This window comes from Prionailurus viverrinus, chromosome A1, assembly GCF_022837055.1.
Source record: "Prionailurus viverrinus isolate Anna chromosome A1, UM_Priviv_1.0, whole genome shotgun sequence".
Classification (NCBI taxonomy): domain Eukaryota; kingdom Metazoa; phylum Chordata; class Mammalia; order Carnivora; family Felidae; genus Prionailurus; species Prionailurus viverrinus.
Genome location: NC_062561.1, coordinates 210390786 through 210410718, shown reverse-complemented (window position 1 = coordinate 210410718; position 19933 = coordinate 210390786). Strand labels below are relative to the sequence as shown.

At 39.0% G+C, this 19933-nt stretch overlaps 1 protein-coding gene across 1 annotated transcript in view; it reads left to right on the top strand.

The window, feature by feature from the left end:
• Positions 1-14121, top strand: part of WDR70 (WD repeat domain 70) — a 312572-nt gene extending 298451 nt beyond the window's left edge. The window contains exon 18 of the mRNA XM_047858021.1: positions 13945-14121. Within this exon, the coding sequence (XP_047713977.1) occupies positions 13945-14032 (88 nt within the window). The 3' untranslated portion in view covers positions 14033-14121. The remainder of the gene's footprint in view (positions 1-13944) is intronic.
• Positions 14122-19933: the final 5812 nt, after the last annotated feature.

Below are 19933 nucleotides of genomic sequence, written 5' to 3'. Positions count from 1 at the left end.
GGTAATATTCACAGCTCCCAGGGATTTAAGGTGGATATTTTGGGAGGGACTATTTTTCCAGCCTACAACAGCAGAGCTCCAGTTTAATTTTTTCCTCTTGGTTAGCCAGTTGCTGTAACACTTTTTAGTTGGATGATCTAGTTTTCCTCATTGAATTGAAATCACATCGTTACACACACTGCACTTACATATGAATTTTAGCCAATTTATGGGCTCTCTCTTCTGTTCTATTAATTGGTCTGTTCAAGTAGCAGCACCAAACTTTTCATTGTTGTAGGCCTTCCTACATTATTCTTCTCATTATTCTTCTTAGTAAAAATTTTCATTTTTATAGGTATCCAAGACTTTACTCTAAGTTATCTAGGAAACACCTCCCCCCACCTCAATTCTTGGTAATATTTTTACTGGAATTGAGTTATATTATATATTAATTTAGATAGAGTTTTACAATATTGGTTCTTTTTAAAAAAATTTTTTTTAATGTTTATTTCTGAGACAGACAGAGCAAGAGTGGGGGAGGGGCAGAGTGAGAGGGAGACACAGAATCTGAAGCAGGCTCCAGGCTCTGAGCTGTCAGCACAGAGCCCGACGCGGGACTAGAACTCACAGACTGAGAGATCATGACCTGAGCTGAAGTCGGTCGCTCAACTGACTGAGCCACCCAGGCGCCCCTACAATATTGGTTCTTTTAAACCAAGAGCAGGGTATGTCTTTCTATTTAGTCACATCTCTTTACCTCTCAGTAGTATTTTTAAGTTTTCTTTAAATAGATCTTTCACATTTTTATGCCATTGTAAAAAGAATCTTTTCTTCTGCTGAATTTATGACTCCTCTTTATATATTTTGAATATTAACCCCTTATTGGATAGGTCATTTGCAAATATCTTCTATTTGGTAGGTTGTCATTTAGTTTTGTTGATGGTTTCCTTTGCTGTGTAGAAGCATTTTATTTTGATGGAGTCCCACATGTTTATTTTTGCTTTTGTTCTCTTGCCTTAGGAGACATATCTAGAAAAATGTTACAACTGATATCACAGAAATTATTGCCAGTGCTCTCTTCTAGGATTTTTGTGGTTTTGGGTCTCACATTTAGGTCTTTAATCCATTTTGAGGTGTGTGTGTGTGTGTGTGTGTGTGTGTGTGTGTGTGTGTGTGTATGGTATGAAGAAAGTGATCCAATTTCATTTTTTTGCCTGTAGCTATCCAGTTTTTCCAACACCATTTATTGAAGACAGTCTTTTCCCCACTGTGTATTCTTGCCTCATTTGCTATAGATTAATTGAGCATTGAAGTATGGGTTTATTTCTGGGCTCTCTAGTCTGTTCCATTGAACTATGTGTCTATTTTTGTGCCAGTGCCATGGTGTTTTGATTACTACAGCTTTGTGGTATATCTTAAGATCTGGTGTTCTGATACCTCTATCTTTGTTCTTTTTTCTCAGGATTGCTTTGGATATTCGGGGTCTTTGTGGTTCCATACACATTTTGAGATTATTTGTTCTAGATTTGTAGAAAATATTGTTGGTATTTTAATAGGGATTACATTGTATTTGTAGATTGCTTTGGGTAATATGGACATTTTAATAATGTTTGTTCTTCCAATCCATGAGCATGGAATATCTTTCCATTTGTTTGTGTCATCTTCAATTTCTTTCATCATTGTTTTATAGTTTTCAGAGTACATTCTTTCACCTCTTTGGTTAAGTTTATTTCTAGGTATATTATTCTTTTTGGTGCAATTGTAAGTGTTATTTTCTTAATTTCTCTTTCTGGCACTTTATTTATTTGTGTATAGAAACACTAACAACTTCTGGGGATTAATTTTGTGTACTGCAACTTTACTGAATTCATTTATTACTTCTAATATGTTTTTGGTGGAGTCTTTAGGATTTTTTATGTGTAGTATAATGTCATCTGCTAATGGTGATGGTTTAACTTCTTCTTTACCACCATGGATGCCTCATTTCTTTTTCTTGTCTGATTGTTGTGGCTTGGACTTTAGTATTATGTTGGATAAAAGTGGCAAGAGTGGGGGTGCCTGGGTGGCTTGGTCGGTTAACCGTCTGACTTCGGCTCAGGTCATGATCTCACAGCCCCCGTGTCGGGCTCTGTGCTGACAGCTCAGAGCCTGGAGCCTGTTTCAGATTCTGTGTCTCCCTCTCTCTCTGCCCCTCCCCTGTTCATGCTCTGTCTCTCTCTGTCTCAAAAATAAAATAAAAAACGTAAAAAAAAAAAAAAAGTGGCAAGAGTAGACATCCTTGTCTTATTCCTGATCTTAGAAGGCTCTCAGTTTTCATCATTGAGTGTGATGTTAGCTGTGGGTTTTCATATATGGCCTTTATAATGTTGAGGTATATTCTCTCTAACCCTACTTGGTTGAGAGTTTTTATTATGAATAGATGTTTCCCAATTTAAGTTATCTAATGTATTGACTAATAGTGCCAGAACAATATTAAATAATATCATGGTTGCACACATCTTTTTCTTGAACTTTAACAGAAGTGACTCTATTAGGTTAAAATACCTAATTGGCCTTTTTGTAGGTGAAAAAAAGTCAAATATTGGCAATTTCATATTGTTCAATTTAACGATACATCTCCATGAAGCATAACTTTTGAAAACTCACACATGTAAGACATTAAGGATGAATCCATATCTTTCTCTTCCATTTATTTATTCAACAAAGATTTATTGAACACCTGTAATATGTCAGGTACTGTTCTAGGTTATGGGGATACAGTAATTTTTATGGAAGTTATATTCAAGTAGGCAGAGACAGACACTAAATAAATCCATAAATTTTAGATGGTAGTTAGTGCAAAGAATAAAACTAAAATAGAGATAAGAGGATGTAGCAAAAAGGGTGCTATATTTTAGCTATGGTGATTGGGGTAAAACCTCTGCTAAGTGATTTTTGACTTAAATGAAATGAGGGAGTAAGCCGTGTAGATATCCAAGGGAAGAGCATCCCATGCAAAGAAAACACCATACAAAGACCAGAGGTATGTTTATCTGAAAGAGATGCTGAATTTTATTGGATTTGTTTATTATATTTCTGTGGAAGTGATCATATGACTTTTATACTTTGATCAAGAAATACAATGAACTATATTACTGAATTTCCTCATATTGAATTATCCTTGTTTCTTTGGTATGACCCTAACATAGTTATGGTTTGTTCTTTGTCATGTGTCAAACTGGGTTCATAAAAATTTTGTATGCTTTTTCTATGTATACTCTCAGACTGTTTTGAATACCATTAAATCTATCTACTCTGTAAAGAGTTGATAAAATTCACCTGTGAAAGTGTCAAAACCTGGTGCTTTTGTGGAGGAGAGGTTAAGAAGTAATTTCTTAATTTTTCGCTTTCTTTTCCATCCCCTCATGATAAATACTCTATTGGGATTTTCCTACTCTTCTGAGTCTGCTCAGTAATTAGTATTTTCTTGGGAAATCATTCATCCAGATTTTTAGTTTTAAATAGAATTAATTGAAGCAGAAGTTCTTTTTGTTTTTTGGTGACCGTTAACAAATGATACTTTCCTGCATTGTAGGTGACTTAGTTATATTTACAGTTGAATAATGTGCTAGTTTAAATATTAGCTCTGTAAAGTGGGGAGAACAGGTCATGTCTTTTACACTACATGTGAGGAGACTGAAGCTTGCAGTCGAGAGTGATTGTAGCTGGAGCCGCACTTCAGCTCTCTCTATCCTTAATCTCATGAGCTTTTCAGAGGACTGTGCTCTCTCTTGATATATACCCTTCTGCTGTTGTGTTTTGCTCCCATCTCCTTCCTTCCACCCAATTTTGTCACCTTCCATTTATTGCATGCTAACTAAGTTCATGGCACTGTCTGTGGCATGTGATTCGTTAGCCAGAATTGCAGTGCTATTTCTCCTGTGTTCACCTGCTAGAGTATACTGTTTACTGCCAAGTGGCAAAGTGTTCGAAGGGAAGCTAATATTTAAAAGGATCTTTTCGTAAAGGTCACTGTAATTGAGAATGTGTGTCTGGTTGTTTTTCTTCGCTGCAATTGACTTCTGTCAGTGATGAAATGAAGATTTACTGTATTTCCCTTTATCACAGAAGAGCACAATTAGACATTACCTAAATCTCCTGGCTTGCACATGAACAAGGCATATACATACCTTTGTTCTCCAGTGGTGATCACAAAGAGTCTTTGAGCACTTCACCTTTACTGGTTGAGTATTTGCATTTCGTTCCTGGCACCAGCAATGTAATAGCCATGGAAGTTTTAAAACACAGCAGGATCACAGAGGCCTCTTGTTCAGCCACACATGGTCAGATTCAATTACAGTTTCTTGTTAAAAGAAGTGGCTGGAGAGAGGGGGGAGGAGCTGGCTGGAGAGTGGGTAGGATATAGATCCAGAATGCTATTAGCTTACACATCAGACGGGGATGGACGTGCGTGGGAGCCTGGACCCTGGCCAGTAGCCTGCCAGCCTGACAGCTCTGTCAGCCATGGTCACTTTTCTTGCCAGAGAAGCTGCCATTATTGCTGGTTCGGTAGATTGAATCTTCAACATGCATGTCTTGTCAGATATGGGATACATGAATATGTGTGTGTATTAAAATATCATTCCCACCCATAAAGGATCCATTTAAAGTCATGTTAAATCAGTAGGCAATATTTAAACAGGTTCTTTTTTTTTTTTTTAACGTTTATTTATTATTGAGAGACAGAGAGAGACACAGAGCATGAGCAGGGGAGGGGCCGAGAGATGGAGAGACACAGAATCTGAAGCAGGCTCCGGGCTCTGAGCTATCCGCACAGAACCCGACGTGGGGCTTGAACTCACAAACCACGAGATCATGACCTGAGCCGAAGTCGGACGCTTAACCGACTGAGCCACCCAGGCACCCCTGAAGAAGTTGTTCCTTAAGTGAGTAAAGGTTTATATATTATTTGTGTCAGAAAGAGACATAAACCCACAGAGGAAAATGTAACTTTTTTCCTGAGTTATATTTAGGTAACTGATCATCCCTGTCCACCATATTCCTATATAGAGGCCAGCATTTCTCAAAGTGGTTTTGTAGACTGCCTTGCGTCAGAGTCAAGGGTGGGGGTAGGGGGTTAAAGGTACAGGTTTCTAGACTGCACCTCAGACCAACTCAGACTTTGTGGGCTTGGGACTGGAAATCTGCATCTTAAGAAGTTTCTCAGGTGATTATTTTGCACACTAAAGTTCAGTAATAATACAAAAGTAATTATTTAAAATAAACCACAAATGATTCACCCATAGAAAATTCAAATGTACAGAGTAGATTATTCTAATTATACAGGTTTATACTGAAGACAGATTACTTACATAACCAAATAATTTCCCCCAGTTTTTTTTTAAATAGCAAGCCGCTGTGGTGTATTTAATATATAAATTATTTTACCAAATATATTCTACATACAACTTTTTGAAAACATACTTTTTATATGAGGTGAGGAACACCTGATAGCCAAAGCAAAGGGTGTAATAATAATGACATATTTATTATACTTACACCATGCCAGCCTTGTTTAAGAACTTTGTATATATTCACTTAATCTCCACAACATCCCTATGAAGTAGGTAGTATCATTGTTCCCATGTTATAGATGAGGAAGTTGAGGCTTATAACTTGACCAAAGCCACACAGGTAGCAGGTAGCAGAATTGGGATTTGAATGCAGAAGTCTGGCTTCAGAGTCAGGCTTCTGCTTTTGACAACTGTAGTGTACTGCTTCTCATCACAAAGCAACCAGTAATTATTTAAAACATTGAGCAATAGGGAAGCTGAAAAGACTATCGTGTGAGCCAGCATGGCATAGCCGAACACGAGACTAAGAATCAGAAGTTCTGAGGTGTTGTGCTCCCTCTGTGCTTTACTTACGCTCGCTGAGGCTGTTTCCTCCTCTGGGAAGGAAGAGAGCAGGGCTGCAGTAACGCTGGCTATAAACGTGAGCCTGGAGGGGGTACTGCTAACACCTGGGTGGCCCCAGGCCTGCGTACTCTTCAAAGATTTTATCCTTCTGACTTGTTTAACTATTTAGTGATAAGGCAGGTGATGGTGATTTTAGAAGGCTCTTTCTGTTTTCCTTTCCTCACTTTCTTTCTGTTTCTAGTTGCCACGGGCTTCACATTTGTCCCTTTTTCCACCCTCACTCGTCTTTGAACTCACACGCCCAGCATTATGAGTTAGTGTGCCCTATTTGATGAGTCTGAGATATGTTTATGTAGTTTCCAAAATATTATGTGTTCAGTTTGTGAAGAAAATAGAACATTCTTTCTCTAGAAACATCATGTTGCGTCTCATCTTCTTATGCATCCCGAATATTAAAAAAAAAAATTATCTTTGATTAGCTCTTCACCAGAAAGAAGGGACCATTTCAAGTGGAATCTTTTGGTCAGGCCCTTTATTTAATCTTAATAATTCTGCAATTGTGATGACCGGGTCACAGTTCATCTGGACCGTATTCATTCTAACAGGGTTAACAAGTGTGTCAGATTGTCAAGTCATGGCTATAATTGACTTTGGCTTTGAGGTTTTCCTTCATAATAAACAATGGGCCCTGAGCCAAAAAAGCTTGTGGTTTCCACTCACATAGTGATGACTAAATATTACGAGTGATTTCTCCTCATCCTCATTCTGTGACCCTGGAGCTGGCTTTGAATGAATCGTATTAGAAGAATATCTGTAATTAATGAGAATGTGACCTGTGGACTTGCCATTGCAGCTGAAAACATTCTGAGATTCTTCTGTGGCCTGAGCACTAAAAAAGGAGCATAGAAGGCCCAGGTTGGAGCTTGGTCAGAAGAGAAAGGACTGCTCGCGGACACTTTGAATCTCTTGCACAAACAGTGCACTGCAGAAATGCCCTCATAAGAGTATTGCAGGGGGAATCTGACTGTTCTACACAAAATTCTTCTGGGCAGAACCACCAAAGGTGGGATTCAGTTTTTGTTGGGCTTCCGACATTTTTCTGTTAGAACACAGTTGCTGGAAAAGACTCACTTTGTACAAATAACTTTGAGAATTCAGTTTAAAAAAATGTCCCAAGGGGAAAATTATTCAGCACAAAATATCATCTAATCAGAATTTATAGATTTGAGAAAGACATTTGCTTAAGATTTTACATTTGCTTCATGAAATATTAACTATTAGCAAATGCAGAGTTTACTGAAGCTAAAACAAAATAAAACAAAAAAACCTTTCAGCCCCTCTCTGATTAGTTTATTTAATGATTAGTAATAATAACCATGTTGATATGTAATCTGTTCTCCTTTTCTTGGTAAGTCTAATAAACAAGTTGACATATACAGTCAAGTGAAAAATGTTTACTATTCGCAAAGTGAGTTAAACTGGAAAACACAAGTTTCACATCAGCCTTCTGTAAGCTTAAGTTTTCATTTAATACTTAGGAAAATGGGTAAGTGTGGGCCACAAACCAGTAAAATAGGTAGCCTGAATAAAGCTGATTTCAATAAGGTGGATTACTCTGCTCGTGCTCACTGAGGCTTACCGTTGTTCCCACTAACCTGTTGAGCAACTGTGGTGATTATACTTTTGGCTGAATGGAATGTTCCCCTTACCTCCTTTTTCTTCAAGTCAGCCCCTTTATAGGCTTTTGTTTTGGGCAACTTACATAAATCTCCAGCCATGAGGCTGAAGGTTTGAGTTGACAATTTCCTGTCTCTTGAGAAAGGAGGTATAGAATCCTGGAGGAACTGATTTAATAGAACACAGGTAATGGATCGGTAATGGAAATGCTTTCTCAAGGTGGTGGAATATATTTCTTGCTCATTACTTATTTATATTTGTATTTCCTGAGTTCCTGCCATGTGTTCAGGCCCATTTGGTTTGATTTGTTCTACTCTTCCTTATGGAAGCACTCAACAGAGTCTATATTAAAATCAGTACACAAATTCCGTTTCTTCAAGCAGCCCAGAAAGGAATCCATTTTTGTGGCCAGTGACAATGTGAATAGAGACTTGAAGCATTTTTTGTTGTTGTTTATTTGTTGGTTTCCTGTTGGTTTTAAAAGCAGGGATTTCTGGACCAACTTTTAAGTGTTTTCAAATCCATTAACTTTTTTTTTGAATGTGTCATTTTACTCCTGCTTGACATTGTTGATTTATTTTTATAGTAGTTTTCTATGCCAAGGGCAAATTAGGCCATCCCCCAGGGAAGAAATCTTTTGGTTCTATTCCTAACTCTGTTTAATCATCTCTGTTTCTCATTGTCTTAAAAAGTAGTGACTGAAGAAATCAGTTTTAAATGCCCTAGATAATCCTGAATTGAATTTTTTTTTTTTTTTTGCTCTTTCTCATACATGAGTTTCCAAAATTTTTCAAAAGAATAACTGCTGGAAATAAATTTGAAGATAAAAATTGCTGAAAAGACAGAATAGCTACAAGATTTAAAGCTATAATTCTCTCACTTTGCTTCTATAAAACACTGGCATTCTCTAGTCTAGACAGAGGTGTTCAGTGTACTCAACTCAAATACTGTTTTTTTAAAGAACCTGGTCTTTCTTCAGCATATAGCTTTTATGGAGGGCTCTGATTTGTGCCGTAAGAATGTTGGTATGGGGGCAGGTTGGATTGGAACAAGGGACACTTCTGTCTGTGGTCCACATCTCCGTTCACTTCGTCATGCCTAACCCCCAAGAAGTAAAGACTGCTCCTTTACTTCAAGGGTGGGCCTGTGAGAGTGCAGCCTCGAACCCCATGCCTGCGTCCAATCTTCAGTTGCATAATCCAGGGCCAGCTTCTCCAGAGGTGAGAAGTACTTTCCCACACTGGAGGAAGCTCATTGTGTTTAAGAGCTGATGTTAAGAAGACAGATTCTTACTTCCCAGCCTAGATTCAGAGCCCTGCTTTGCCACTTTCTTTCCCAAGCTGAGAGGGAAGGTGCGGTCCAGCAGCCAGTACTGGCTCATGAGATAGATAAGCACAGGAATTGAGAGCAAGCACTTAGAAAATTGTGTAGCAAGTTGATATATGTTTGGAATCTAATGAAAATTTGGGTCAGTACTTTGCAGTCTTTTTATTTTTCTAGAAGTAGTATATTTGTCTGCAAGGGATTGGAAATTAGAAAACAAAGACTAGCCTTGTATCATGGATGGTTTGAGAAGCACTGCTCTAGGCAGGACCCCAGATTGGAGGGTAAGACCTTCTCCAGGGTACCTCCTGTTTATTCTAGAAGTGGGTTCATTCTTCCTTATTCCCAAGTCCAAGGAGTCTGGTTCGTTCTTCTTTTTTTAATCCAAAAAAAAATCTTTTTTTTAATTTTGGTAAAGCACACATAAACATAAAATTTAACCTCTTAATCATTTTTACGTGTACATTTCAGTAGTGTTAAGTACATTCACATTGTTGTACAACCAATCTCCAGAATTCTTCTCATCTTGCAAAACTAAAACTCTGTACTCACTAAACAGCTTGTTCTTTCCCCTCTACCCAGTCCCTGGCAACTGCTGTCCAGCTTTCTCTCTTATAAATATGACTACCTCAGTACCACATGTAAGTGGAATTATACAGTATTTGTCTTTTTGTGACTAGCCTATTTCAGTTAGCATAATGTCCTCCAGGCACAGGCGTGTAGCATTTGCCAGCATTTCTTTCCTTTTTAAGACTGAATAATATCTCATTGTACGTGTGTGCCACATGTTGTTTATCCATTCATCTGTCCACGACACTGAGGTTGCTTCTGCCTTCTGACTGTTCTGAATAATGCACGGAACATTTATTAATCTCTAATAAAATATCATTTTAAGACCCTTCTTTCAATTCTTTTGGGCATATTTCCTGAAGTGGAATCGCTAGATCACATGGTAATTTTATTTTGAAATTTTTGAGGAACTGCCATATTTTTTTTCCCTAGAAGCTGCACCATTTTGCATTCCCACCATCACTGTGTAAAGGGTCCCAGTTCTCCACATCCTGGCCAATACATGTTATTTTCTGGGTTTTGTTTGTTTATTTGTCTTTTGTTTGATAGTAGCCATCCTAATGGGTGTGAGGTGTTATCTCATTGTGGTTTTGATCTGCATTTCCCTACTGATTAGCGATGTTGAGCATCTTTTTATGTGTTTGTTAGTCTTTTGCTTGTCTTCTTTGGAGAAATATCTATTCAAGTCCTTTGCCCAGTTTTTTCTTTTTAATTTTGTTAATGTTTATTTATTTTAGAGAGAGGGAGACAGAGTGCGATCAGGGGAGGGGCAGAGAGAGAGCGAAGGAGACACAGAATCTGAAGCAGATTCCCAGTTCAGAACTATCAGCACAGAGCCTGATGCGGGGCTCGAACTCCCGAACCAGGAGACCAGGACCTGAGCCAAAGTCAGACACTTAACTGACTAAGCCACCCAGGCACCCCTCCTTTGCCCAGTTTTTAACTGTACTGTTTGGCTTTGTTGTTGTTGTTGTAGTTATTGTTGAGTTGTAGTTCTTTATTCTAGATATTAATTCGTTATTAAATATATGATTAGCAAATATTTTCTCCCATTTCATAGGTTGTTGCCTTTTCAGTCTGTTAACTGTGTCCATTGATGCACAGAAATTTTTAATTTTGATACAGTTCAATTTACCTGTTTGTCTTTTGTGCTTGGGCTTTTGGTGTCTTATCAAAGAAATCATTGCCACATCTAATGTCATAAAGCTTTTCCATAACATTTTATAGTTTTTGCTCTTAGGTTTAGGTCTTTGATCCATTTCAAGTTAATTTTTGCATCATGTAAGGCAAGGGTCCAGTTTTATTTATTGCATATAGTACAATTTTGCCAGCACCGTTTGTTGAAAGGGGCCTACTTCCTACACTCAGGTATTCCCTACTGGCCAACAAAATGAAAGACAAAGTGCTAAACAAGTGTTGCTGGGAAAATTTGGGTAGTTTATACCTTGATTTTGGCAACTGGGGGAAGGAAAGCCTGGCTATTTGAAAGCTAAATGTCATGATTTGACGTTGCATATACAGAATATGGTTGTTTTCCAGCAACACTGTTATTAGTTTTTAAAAATGGAATTTAAAATACTAAATTTCATGGAGTTTTGCAAAGAGACCATTCTGCCTTCCAAACAAACTCATATCCCCTAAGTTAAAATACCTAGAAAGGACAAAGGAAACTGTATGGTCTGGTAATTCAAAGGGGGAGTCTTAAGTGATCCTGATATAAAGATCTACTCAGTAAATTTTGCTGAGTTTAGTGCTGGGGGAAAAGACACCTCCTCTGAAAAACTAGTATTTTTCCTTTTTCTTTTTCTTTATCTTGGCCACTGGGAAATTGAGTGTTGTATTATTATGTTTACCCTTTCATTCCTTTGTTATTCACCTTCTCAGTTGTTTTGATTTTCTTTATAAGTCCATTTTATTGAAGTATAATTTATGTCTAATGCAAAATTCACCCATTTCAAGTCTTGACAAATGTATGCACTTATGTAATCACCACTTCAGTCAAGATTATAGAACATTTCCATCCCCACAAAATGTTCCCCATGCCTCTTTACAATTATTACCCCCTTTCTGCCCCCTGTGAAATAGTTCCATTGATTCTACACCCTTCAGGTTAGCCACCAACCTGCCAAAAATACCTTTGGGAAGCAGGTAGAATTTGAGAGTAACTACTTAAATGAAATAGCCTTTTTAAGCTCTCGGCTCTATTCTTCCTGTAATCTGTCATTTAATTTTTCTTTATATCCAAAATAAACACCATTACAATTTCTTAGTACTGAAGTCTCACTGCGGCTAACTCTGAGCTGGTGTCTTCAGAAGCACTGCCAGATACCGTTACAAGACTGTTATTTTTTCTCTTTAGAAATTAACCATCTAGGGGTGCCTGGGTGGCTCAGTCAGTTAAGCGTCTGACTTCGGCTCAGGTCATGATCTCACGGCTCATAGGTTCAAGCCCAGTGTGCTTTGGGCTCTGTGCTGACAGCTCAGAGCCTGGAGTCTGTTTCAGATTCTGTGTCTCCCTCTCTCTCTGCCCCTCCCCTGTTCACGCTCTGTCTCTGTCTCAAGAATAAATAAACATTAAAAAAAAAAATTAACCATCTAATCCAAAGGACTTTTTAAACCAGACAGATTTGTTCCCATATGGGTTTGCCCATCCCTAAGTGGTCCACAGCTTTGCCAAAAGATGAAATATGTAATGAGTACCAGTTGCCATATTGTAGCATGTTAGAAAGCCAGGGGTCCTGCTTTCTAGTAATTCAGCAACTCATGACCTCTGAAAATCTGCAGCTGTTTTTGGAAATGTTAGAGCTGTGACTTATTTGCAGAGGTCATGACAGTGTCTTGAAGTGACAAGAGGTTGAACCGACTGGATTGTGTATGGGGACACCTTGGGCTCGAGGTAGTTGTGTGGGTCACTAGAGAGACAGGAGTTGTAACTAACTTATGCATGAGGAATTCCAGTACATGGCTTGCATTAGAACAACATGAGCTTGAATGTGGATGGTACATAGTTCTTCCCAGGATAATAAATAAACAACAACAAGTAATGTCGGGTTTTAACCCTGTTTTTATTTGTCAAAGAAAAGGAATTGTTGTTGTCATTATTTTAAAATTCTGGAACTACCATGATGTAATGAATTGAATTCAGGATGAAGATGTGAGCTAAAATAGATGATCTTCAGGTACAGTGTTTCAGTATTTCCTTGTAATGTGATAGAGCTGTTTTTAAAGGGAAATCAGCATGACCAAAAGAAGCATAAATTATAACCCTTTGACATATTCTTGAAATTATTTTCTGTGTGAGTGGTATAAAAAGGAAAGTCCTTGAACCAGGTATGTTTACAAAGCACAGAAAGTCCTAATGCAAAGATTGCTTGAGGTACTGTGTGCCAGTATTAGAGCAATGATACTCAGTGATGTATCCTAAAACGCTTGACATTTCAATGCATGGGGTGGAGAGAATGTCGATTTGTTTTGTTTTTTAGTTTTGCTGGCAGTGCTCAAGTTACTATATATCTTATCTCTTATTTTAGACTCATTAAATAAGAAAGCTATTATCTCAAATTTTCTTGTTCATGTGCACCATAATCACGTGTATTTGGACTACTTAAGTCCAGGAACAACCCAGAGAGCTGTAAATAAAAATCATGTGTATTCCTTTTTCTCTGAATTTTTTATTATTTTTTTAAAGTTTATTTATTTTGCGAGAGAGAGAGACAGTCGGGGGGTGGGGCAGAGAGAGAGAAGGAGAGAGAGAATCTGAAGCAGTCTCTGTGCTGCCCGCACAGAGCCTAAAGAGGGGGTTGAACTCATGAACCGTGAGATCAGGACCTGAGCCAAAACCCAGAGTCGGACACTTAACTGACTGAGCCATCCAGGTGCCCTAGATCATGTGTATTCTTGCTCGGTGACTATAATTTGGCCTCCCAAACAATCCCAATTAGCCTGAGTTTGAAGGAGAGGGTGGTTATGGATGTATGAGATTGTCCTGAATTTGACACATTTTCATTTTATTTAAGAAAAGGACAGCATACATAGTCTGCTACAGAGAGAAAACCTTTAAAAGAATCGACTCGGGGCACCTGGGTGGCACAGTCGGTTAAGCGTCCGACTTCAGCCAGGTCACGATCTTGCGGTCCGGGAGTTCGAGCCCCGCGTCGGGCTCTGGGCTGATGGCTCAGAGCCTGGAGCCTGTTTCCGATTCTGTGTCCTCCTCTCTCTCTGCCCCTCCCCCGTTCATGCTCTGTTTCTCTCTGTCCCAAAAATAAATTAAAAAAAAAAAAAAAAGTTAAAAAAATAAAAAAAAAAGAATCGACTCTTTTGTTGAACATAATTAAATTTCCATTATCTTTTTCTTTGCCAAAAGTTTAATGATTAATACTTAATAATTAAGATGTAATTGATTCCCCAAATGTGCTTCCACTTGATGAAAGTAGCAAAGGTCTAATCTAATAAACACTTGCCAACTAAATTTTTCCTCTTTTCATTAACTTTCTTTTAGGACTCAGCCCAAAACCATGTTTGCCCAAGTTGAATCTGATGATGAGGAAACAAAGAATGAGCCCGAATGGAAAAAGCGTAAAATCTGAAGACTCTCACGTGAAAGCTATTTGCATGAGGGGGAGGAATATTGGACAGGATTTTTTTTTTTAATGAAATAAAAAATGCATTTTTATGAGCAACTTTTGTGCTTTGCATTATTGAACCATTCAAAAGATTGGTGGCTACCCTTCACTACAGTTGTCCTTACATATTCTTAACTACAACTATGAAATCTGTAATACAAATGAGAAACAGATTCTTAGCCTATTACCAAGTGCTTTAGGTATTTGGAAACTTTATTTAACAGTTATTGGTCTTGTACAGATTCTTATAACCTTAGGGGAGGGGAATGTACATAGAGACAGACATGTGTCTTGAGCAATTCTAGGAGCATAATATGGAAATAGACATCAAAAAGTTTAGTATTTCTGTATAATTTCACCACAGTTGTTTACATGATTATAAGTAATTAGGCTGAGTTCAGGCTAAAAGCATTGCCGTACTAGGAAAGAACATGTATCTAATTATTCTTGAACAACAGACTACAGTGGTTAGGATTTAGGAAGCAGGCTTTGAAGTCAGACCCATGTGGGTTCAAACCTTGGCTCTGCCCTTTACTGTCTGGGTCACCTTGGGAGTTCTTAAACTTCTCTCTTCTAGTCTCAGATGATGATAGCACCACCCTCATAGATTTGTTACAGGATTAGATGAGACGCTCCTTGTAAAGTGTTTAGTATAGCACCTGGCATGTAGTAAACATACAATACATTATTTCCTATTTTAAAATAGAGCTAATGATACCTACTTGGCCTGATTTTTATTCCTATTAAGTTAGGAAAGTGTAGAAATGCTTTGTATATGTAAGAGCTATGTAATTAGAAGATAGTAAAGAATCATTCTAGGGGTATCTGGGTGGCTCAGTTTGTTAAATGTCCAACTCTTTTTTTAAAAAAATTATTTATTTTTGGGAGAGCACAAGTTAGGGGAGGAGCAAAGAGAGGGGAACAGAGGATCTGAAGTGGTCTCTGCACTGACAAGCTGACAGGCTGACATCACAGAGCACAATGTGGGGCTTGAACCCGCGAACCGTAAGATCATGACCTGAGCCAAAGTCAGACGCTCAGCTGACTAAGCCACCCAGACACCCCAAATGTCCAACTCTCGATTTCAGCTCAGGTGTTGATCTCAGGGTTGTGAGTTCAAGCCTCGTGTTAGGCTCCATACTGGGTGTGGAGCCCACTTAAAAGAAAAAAATCATTCTATAAGATCCTTGTGCTTTTGTGACTGGAAAACTAAAACAAAGGTTGGCAGTTTGTCCAAAGTAATAATGAGTCAATAGAGTAAAATTCTGTGGACTGGTTTCACACAGACCTGGGGTAATTTTGCATGTCAAATAGTCCCTGCTAGAAAATTCAGGAGTGTTTAGTCCTCTTGCCTTCTGCCCTCCTGCTCTCATTTAGCCTAGTGAATTAAATAATAATAAAAATGAATGATGATCCAAAATGTGTGTTGGAAAGTTGCAGGCCTCACATGCCCACCCCCTCCCAAAAACCTTTTGTAACAACTACTCACGTGTACGTAGCTTTCCTGCCCCTGCAGTTCTGAGGTAGAAATGGGCATTCCTCTATAAATACATCCTAAAAACCATTCTTGTCACCTGCTCTCTATCCTTTTTCCTTTCCACCCCTATCTTCATCCTATTCCCCTTCCCTCATCACTTAGCTTATAGGTAATAGGTAATAAGAACTAACATTTGCTACAAGCCTACTGTCTGATGACTACCATTCTGAGCTCTTAACTTGTAATAGCTCATTTAATCCTCAAAAAAAAAAAAAAACAAACCATGAGTAGGTAAAGTTGCTAAACCCATTTTACAGACAAGACAGAATAAACTCAAGAAGTCAAGTAATCTGTCTGAGATAATAGTAGGGAGGGCTGTACAAAGACACTCAAGATTTCTAAGCATCAGTAATTAACAAACTGCCTCAAGTTTCCTATTCCTGTTGAAATACACTTCATCCAAAATCAATTACAGACCAATATTTTGTTCCAACTGCTTAGGATTTGTAAATCTACTGTTTCTTGGATGAAATTTACTGAAAGCATTTCATATTTTTTCCCGGTCTTAACATAAACATTGCACCATATGGAAGTATTCGTCTTGCACGGCCAAAAGTTGTCATGGAGGGTTGGAGGGGAGAATAAAAACTATATCATAGCGGTCTTGGCGGAGCCTGCCTATGATGTAAGGGGAGAGAAAGACAGATTTAGCACGAAGATGATCTTCTCATTGTTACCCGCAACACAAGTGGCCCTTTTTATGCATGAGATGATCTATCTCACTCGAGAATTTTATAAAAAACTTTTTTTTGTCCACACAAGATTGGCAAAGGACACATAGGATTTCTGTATCAACTTTGGTGAGTGAGGACCTCAGAACCAGGACTGGACCAATAGTGGGTGCTCATTGGACCTGTAGTCCCATCACCAGGGTGGACCTCTCCAGTCGGTATTCCATAGGCCCTCACACTCTTCATGGCCCTCGGGTCTCATTGTCTTAACCCCATACAATCTTACATTCCCTATGTCCCTCAACTACACAAATAAGGGACATGGAAGTCATAATAATGACTCCTCCCTCACCCCCTGCCACCTCATGTAAACATTTGCCAGTTTCTATCCATGCTGTCTGCTGACTCTCTTATATTTGACCTTCTTCTCTTTCCCTTCTCCTCTTGCTAGAATTTAGTCCCTCTTTTGTCCCTTACCAGGACCTCCCAGGAGCCTCCCTCCCAACTAATCTCCTTGTTTTTTATTTGGTCCTCAAATACATCTTTTATCCTGCCATCAGACTTAGCTTTCTAAAACTAAAACCTACATTTCATCCCTCTGCATAGAGCCTTCCAGTGTGTCTGTGTCCATAGTTTGAACCCATTTGTGTGGCCTCCCCTTGTCTTTCCTGCTTTAGCTCCTGCTGATGGTTCTTGCACATCGTTCTGAGTTCCAGCGACTCTGAATCTGGGAAGCACCATGTTCTCTGCACCTGAGTGCGTTTGCACGTACTGTCCCTCCTTCCTTCCTTGTCTGCCTGCTTGTTTTTGAATATGGGGATCAAGTTCACCTTTCCTGTGCAGCCTTCCATGACCCACTCTGGAAGGCAATTAATTGCTCCCTCCTCTGCCTCTCTGGTGGCTTTCTTAACTCTATGCTATAGCCTTCTTTTATGTTCATTGTAAGTGTGTATGTGTGTGCCTCGTGGGCCTGAGTGTGTGTGTTTCCCACCCTGGGATATACATTGTAAAAATGAAAACGCGTTGGGTTCTGTGAATGTGCAATGAATTTGTTTAATGAGTGAGAGGAGCCACATTTTATTCACATTTGTATTCCTAGGCCCTAGCCCTGAGAAAGGGGTTAAAAGAAGTGGGCATTAAATATTTGGCAGAGGGAAAAAGAGAAACAGGAAAGGGTGAGGGAAGGATGAAACGAGAATGAGGCGCGAGAAGTGTTTCTGCCTTGCCAGTGGGAAGAAGGATCACTGATATGCAAGCTTCAGCAGTATCCAGGCTGCTTTGCCTTTGTCTGTCGGGATCTATTCATGGATGACTGTTGTGATGGCTTAAGGAAGAAGCAGCAGCATTGTAAACAGTTGCCGGTGTTGCACCTGGCATGGCCTAAGTCCTAAGCCACCATGACATCCTCAGGCACTCACCTCCTATCTGGAATCACCAGAGATCTGAGCTCTCTCTTGCATGGGGGTGCTTAACCTAAGCAAGTTGTCTGTGAACCCCCCAAAGTATGCAGCACACATTGCTTATGCTCATGTACATTTTTCTGTAGCGTGGATCCACAGCATTAATTAAAATTCTGTGTCATTATGTGTTTCTAGCAGCTCTTTTATCTCTCAAGATGACTGTGTAAATTTGGGCCATCCAGAGTTGAGAATCAGGATATAACTGTCACACACATTCACATACACACAAAATACCAAACTAAAACAGAACAGCCTAAACTAAAACCACTAACACACTGGCTCCCATTTAATCTTAGCCAGCTGATCTTACTGCATTGTAGTCAGACCTTAATTTTTATTCTTTAAAGATGATCAACCTTCTGTCCTGCTAACAGCTGAAGAGATCAGCTTTATGATTCCATGAAGGTGGCAGCCAAAGGTGAGCACTTCTTTATGTGATCTAAGAATGAATATTAGATTTGAGCCAATTTGAGAAAAGCTTTTAGGAATCAACATTACTATTTCAGGCATCTGTGAGCCTGTCAGTGTTTAATAACCAATAAGTCAGATGTGGTAGGAGAAAAGGAGGGTAACCAGATGCCTGCTTAGATGTGTACATCCAGTCTGGGTCAGTAGCCCTTTAGAGGTAATATGCTTCATTCATTTATCAGTCTTCTTGTGTGTGAGGTGGTCAGGAAATGGGGGAAGACCGTTAACAAATGCCTTTTGAAAAGCGTCTATCTTGAATGGAGGGTACCACAAGCTACCATGACCACGACTGTAATTTTTACTCAACACCCTCATCAGAGAACTGATCAAGGGAAAGTGCCTACGGATGGGAGATCTTGTGTGTGTGTGTGTGTGTGTGTGTGTTTGTGTGTGTGTGTGTGCATGCATGTATATCTAGGCTATATAGGGCTTTGAGGGTTAAGAGTAGAGACATTTGCTATTTAAGTAGTTTTCTGAATTATCAAAGTTTATTTTGGGGGTCTTCGAAATTAAAAAAAATTTAATGTTTATTTTTGAGAGAGAGAGAGAGAGAGAGAGAGACAGAGCATGAGTGGGGGAGGGGCAGAGAGAGAGGGAGTCACAGAATCTGAAGCAGGCTCCAGGCTTTGAGCTGTCTGCACAGAGCCCAACGTGCGGCTCGAACTTATGAGCCATGAGATCATGACCTGAACTGAAGTCAGACGCTCAACCGACTGAGCACCTATGTGCCCCTAGAGTCTTCAGGTTTTTAAATAAAGGCATTTTACAGGTACTCAACATGCCCCCACTTGTACCAATACTCTTTAAAGAAAATTTAGAAAACGTTGACTTAAAGTGGCCATTAAAGATGGCCATGAGTTTTTTGACATTCCTCTCATCAAGAAAAGTCCCTCCCCTTAAATCTGAGCAGGTGCTGTGATGGCTTGCCCAACAGAACATGGCAGAAGTGACACTGTGCTAGTTACCAGGCCCCACCATAAAAACACTTGCAGTTTCTACTTCCTTTCTCTTAGAACTTGTTCTGGAAACTGGGCTGCCATGCTTTGAGGAAGCTTCAGCGGCTCCATGGAGAGGCCCACCTGGAGAAGAACTGAGGCCCTGGTCAAGCCCAACTGAGCTCCCAGCTGATAGCCAGCACCAGCATGTTGTCGAGCCATCTTGGGAAGCAGATCCTTCTGTGTCAGCTCAGTAACATCAGCTGCTGCAAGAAGCAGAAAAGAGCCAACCCCCTAGAAGCCCCACCCAAGTTGCAGAGTGATGAGAACAATAAATGACTATTGTCATTGAAAGCAATAAGTTAGTTATAGGGTTGTTTGTTATGCAGAAATATATAACTGGACCAACCTAAAAGGTAAGAAATCATTCAAATGCAGACAGTGCTAATGACCGTCTGTATTTTAATGACTCCCTTTCCAATTTTTAAGTTTTAAGTACAAATTTGAGAATTACTTGCTGTTCTTAAAACATGATTATAATATTTATTTAAAATACGGTGTATTTTTTGCTTGGTAAATAAACAAGTAAATTTTCTATGTGACTACAAACCTCATACATATTTTCAGGGGCTACTTAGTTTATTATACAGATATATTTTCTATTCTTAACCATTCTTTTATTATCAGAAACAAAGATTGTTTTCAAACTTCCTATCCTAAGCATTGCTGCTTTGCTTTATTTCTATGCCTAAAGCTTCTTTACATAGGATTCTTTTCTTAGAATTGGTTATGAA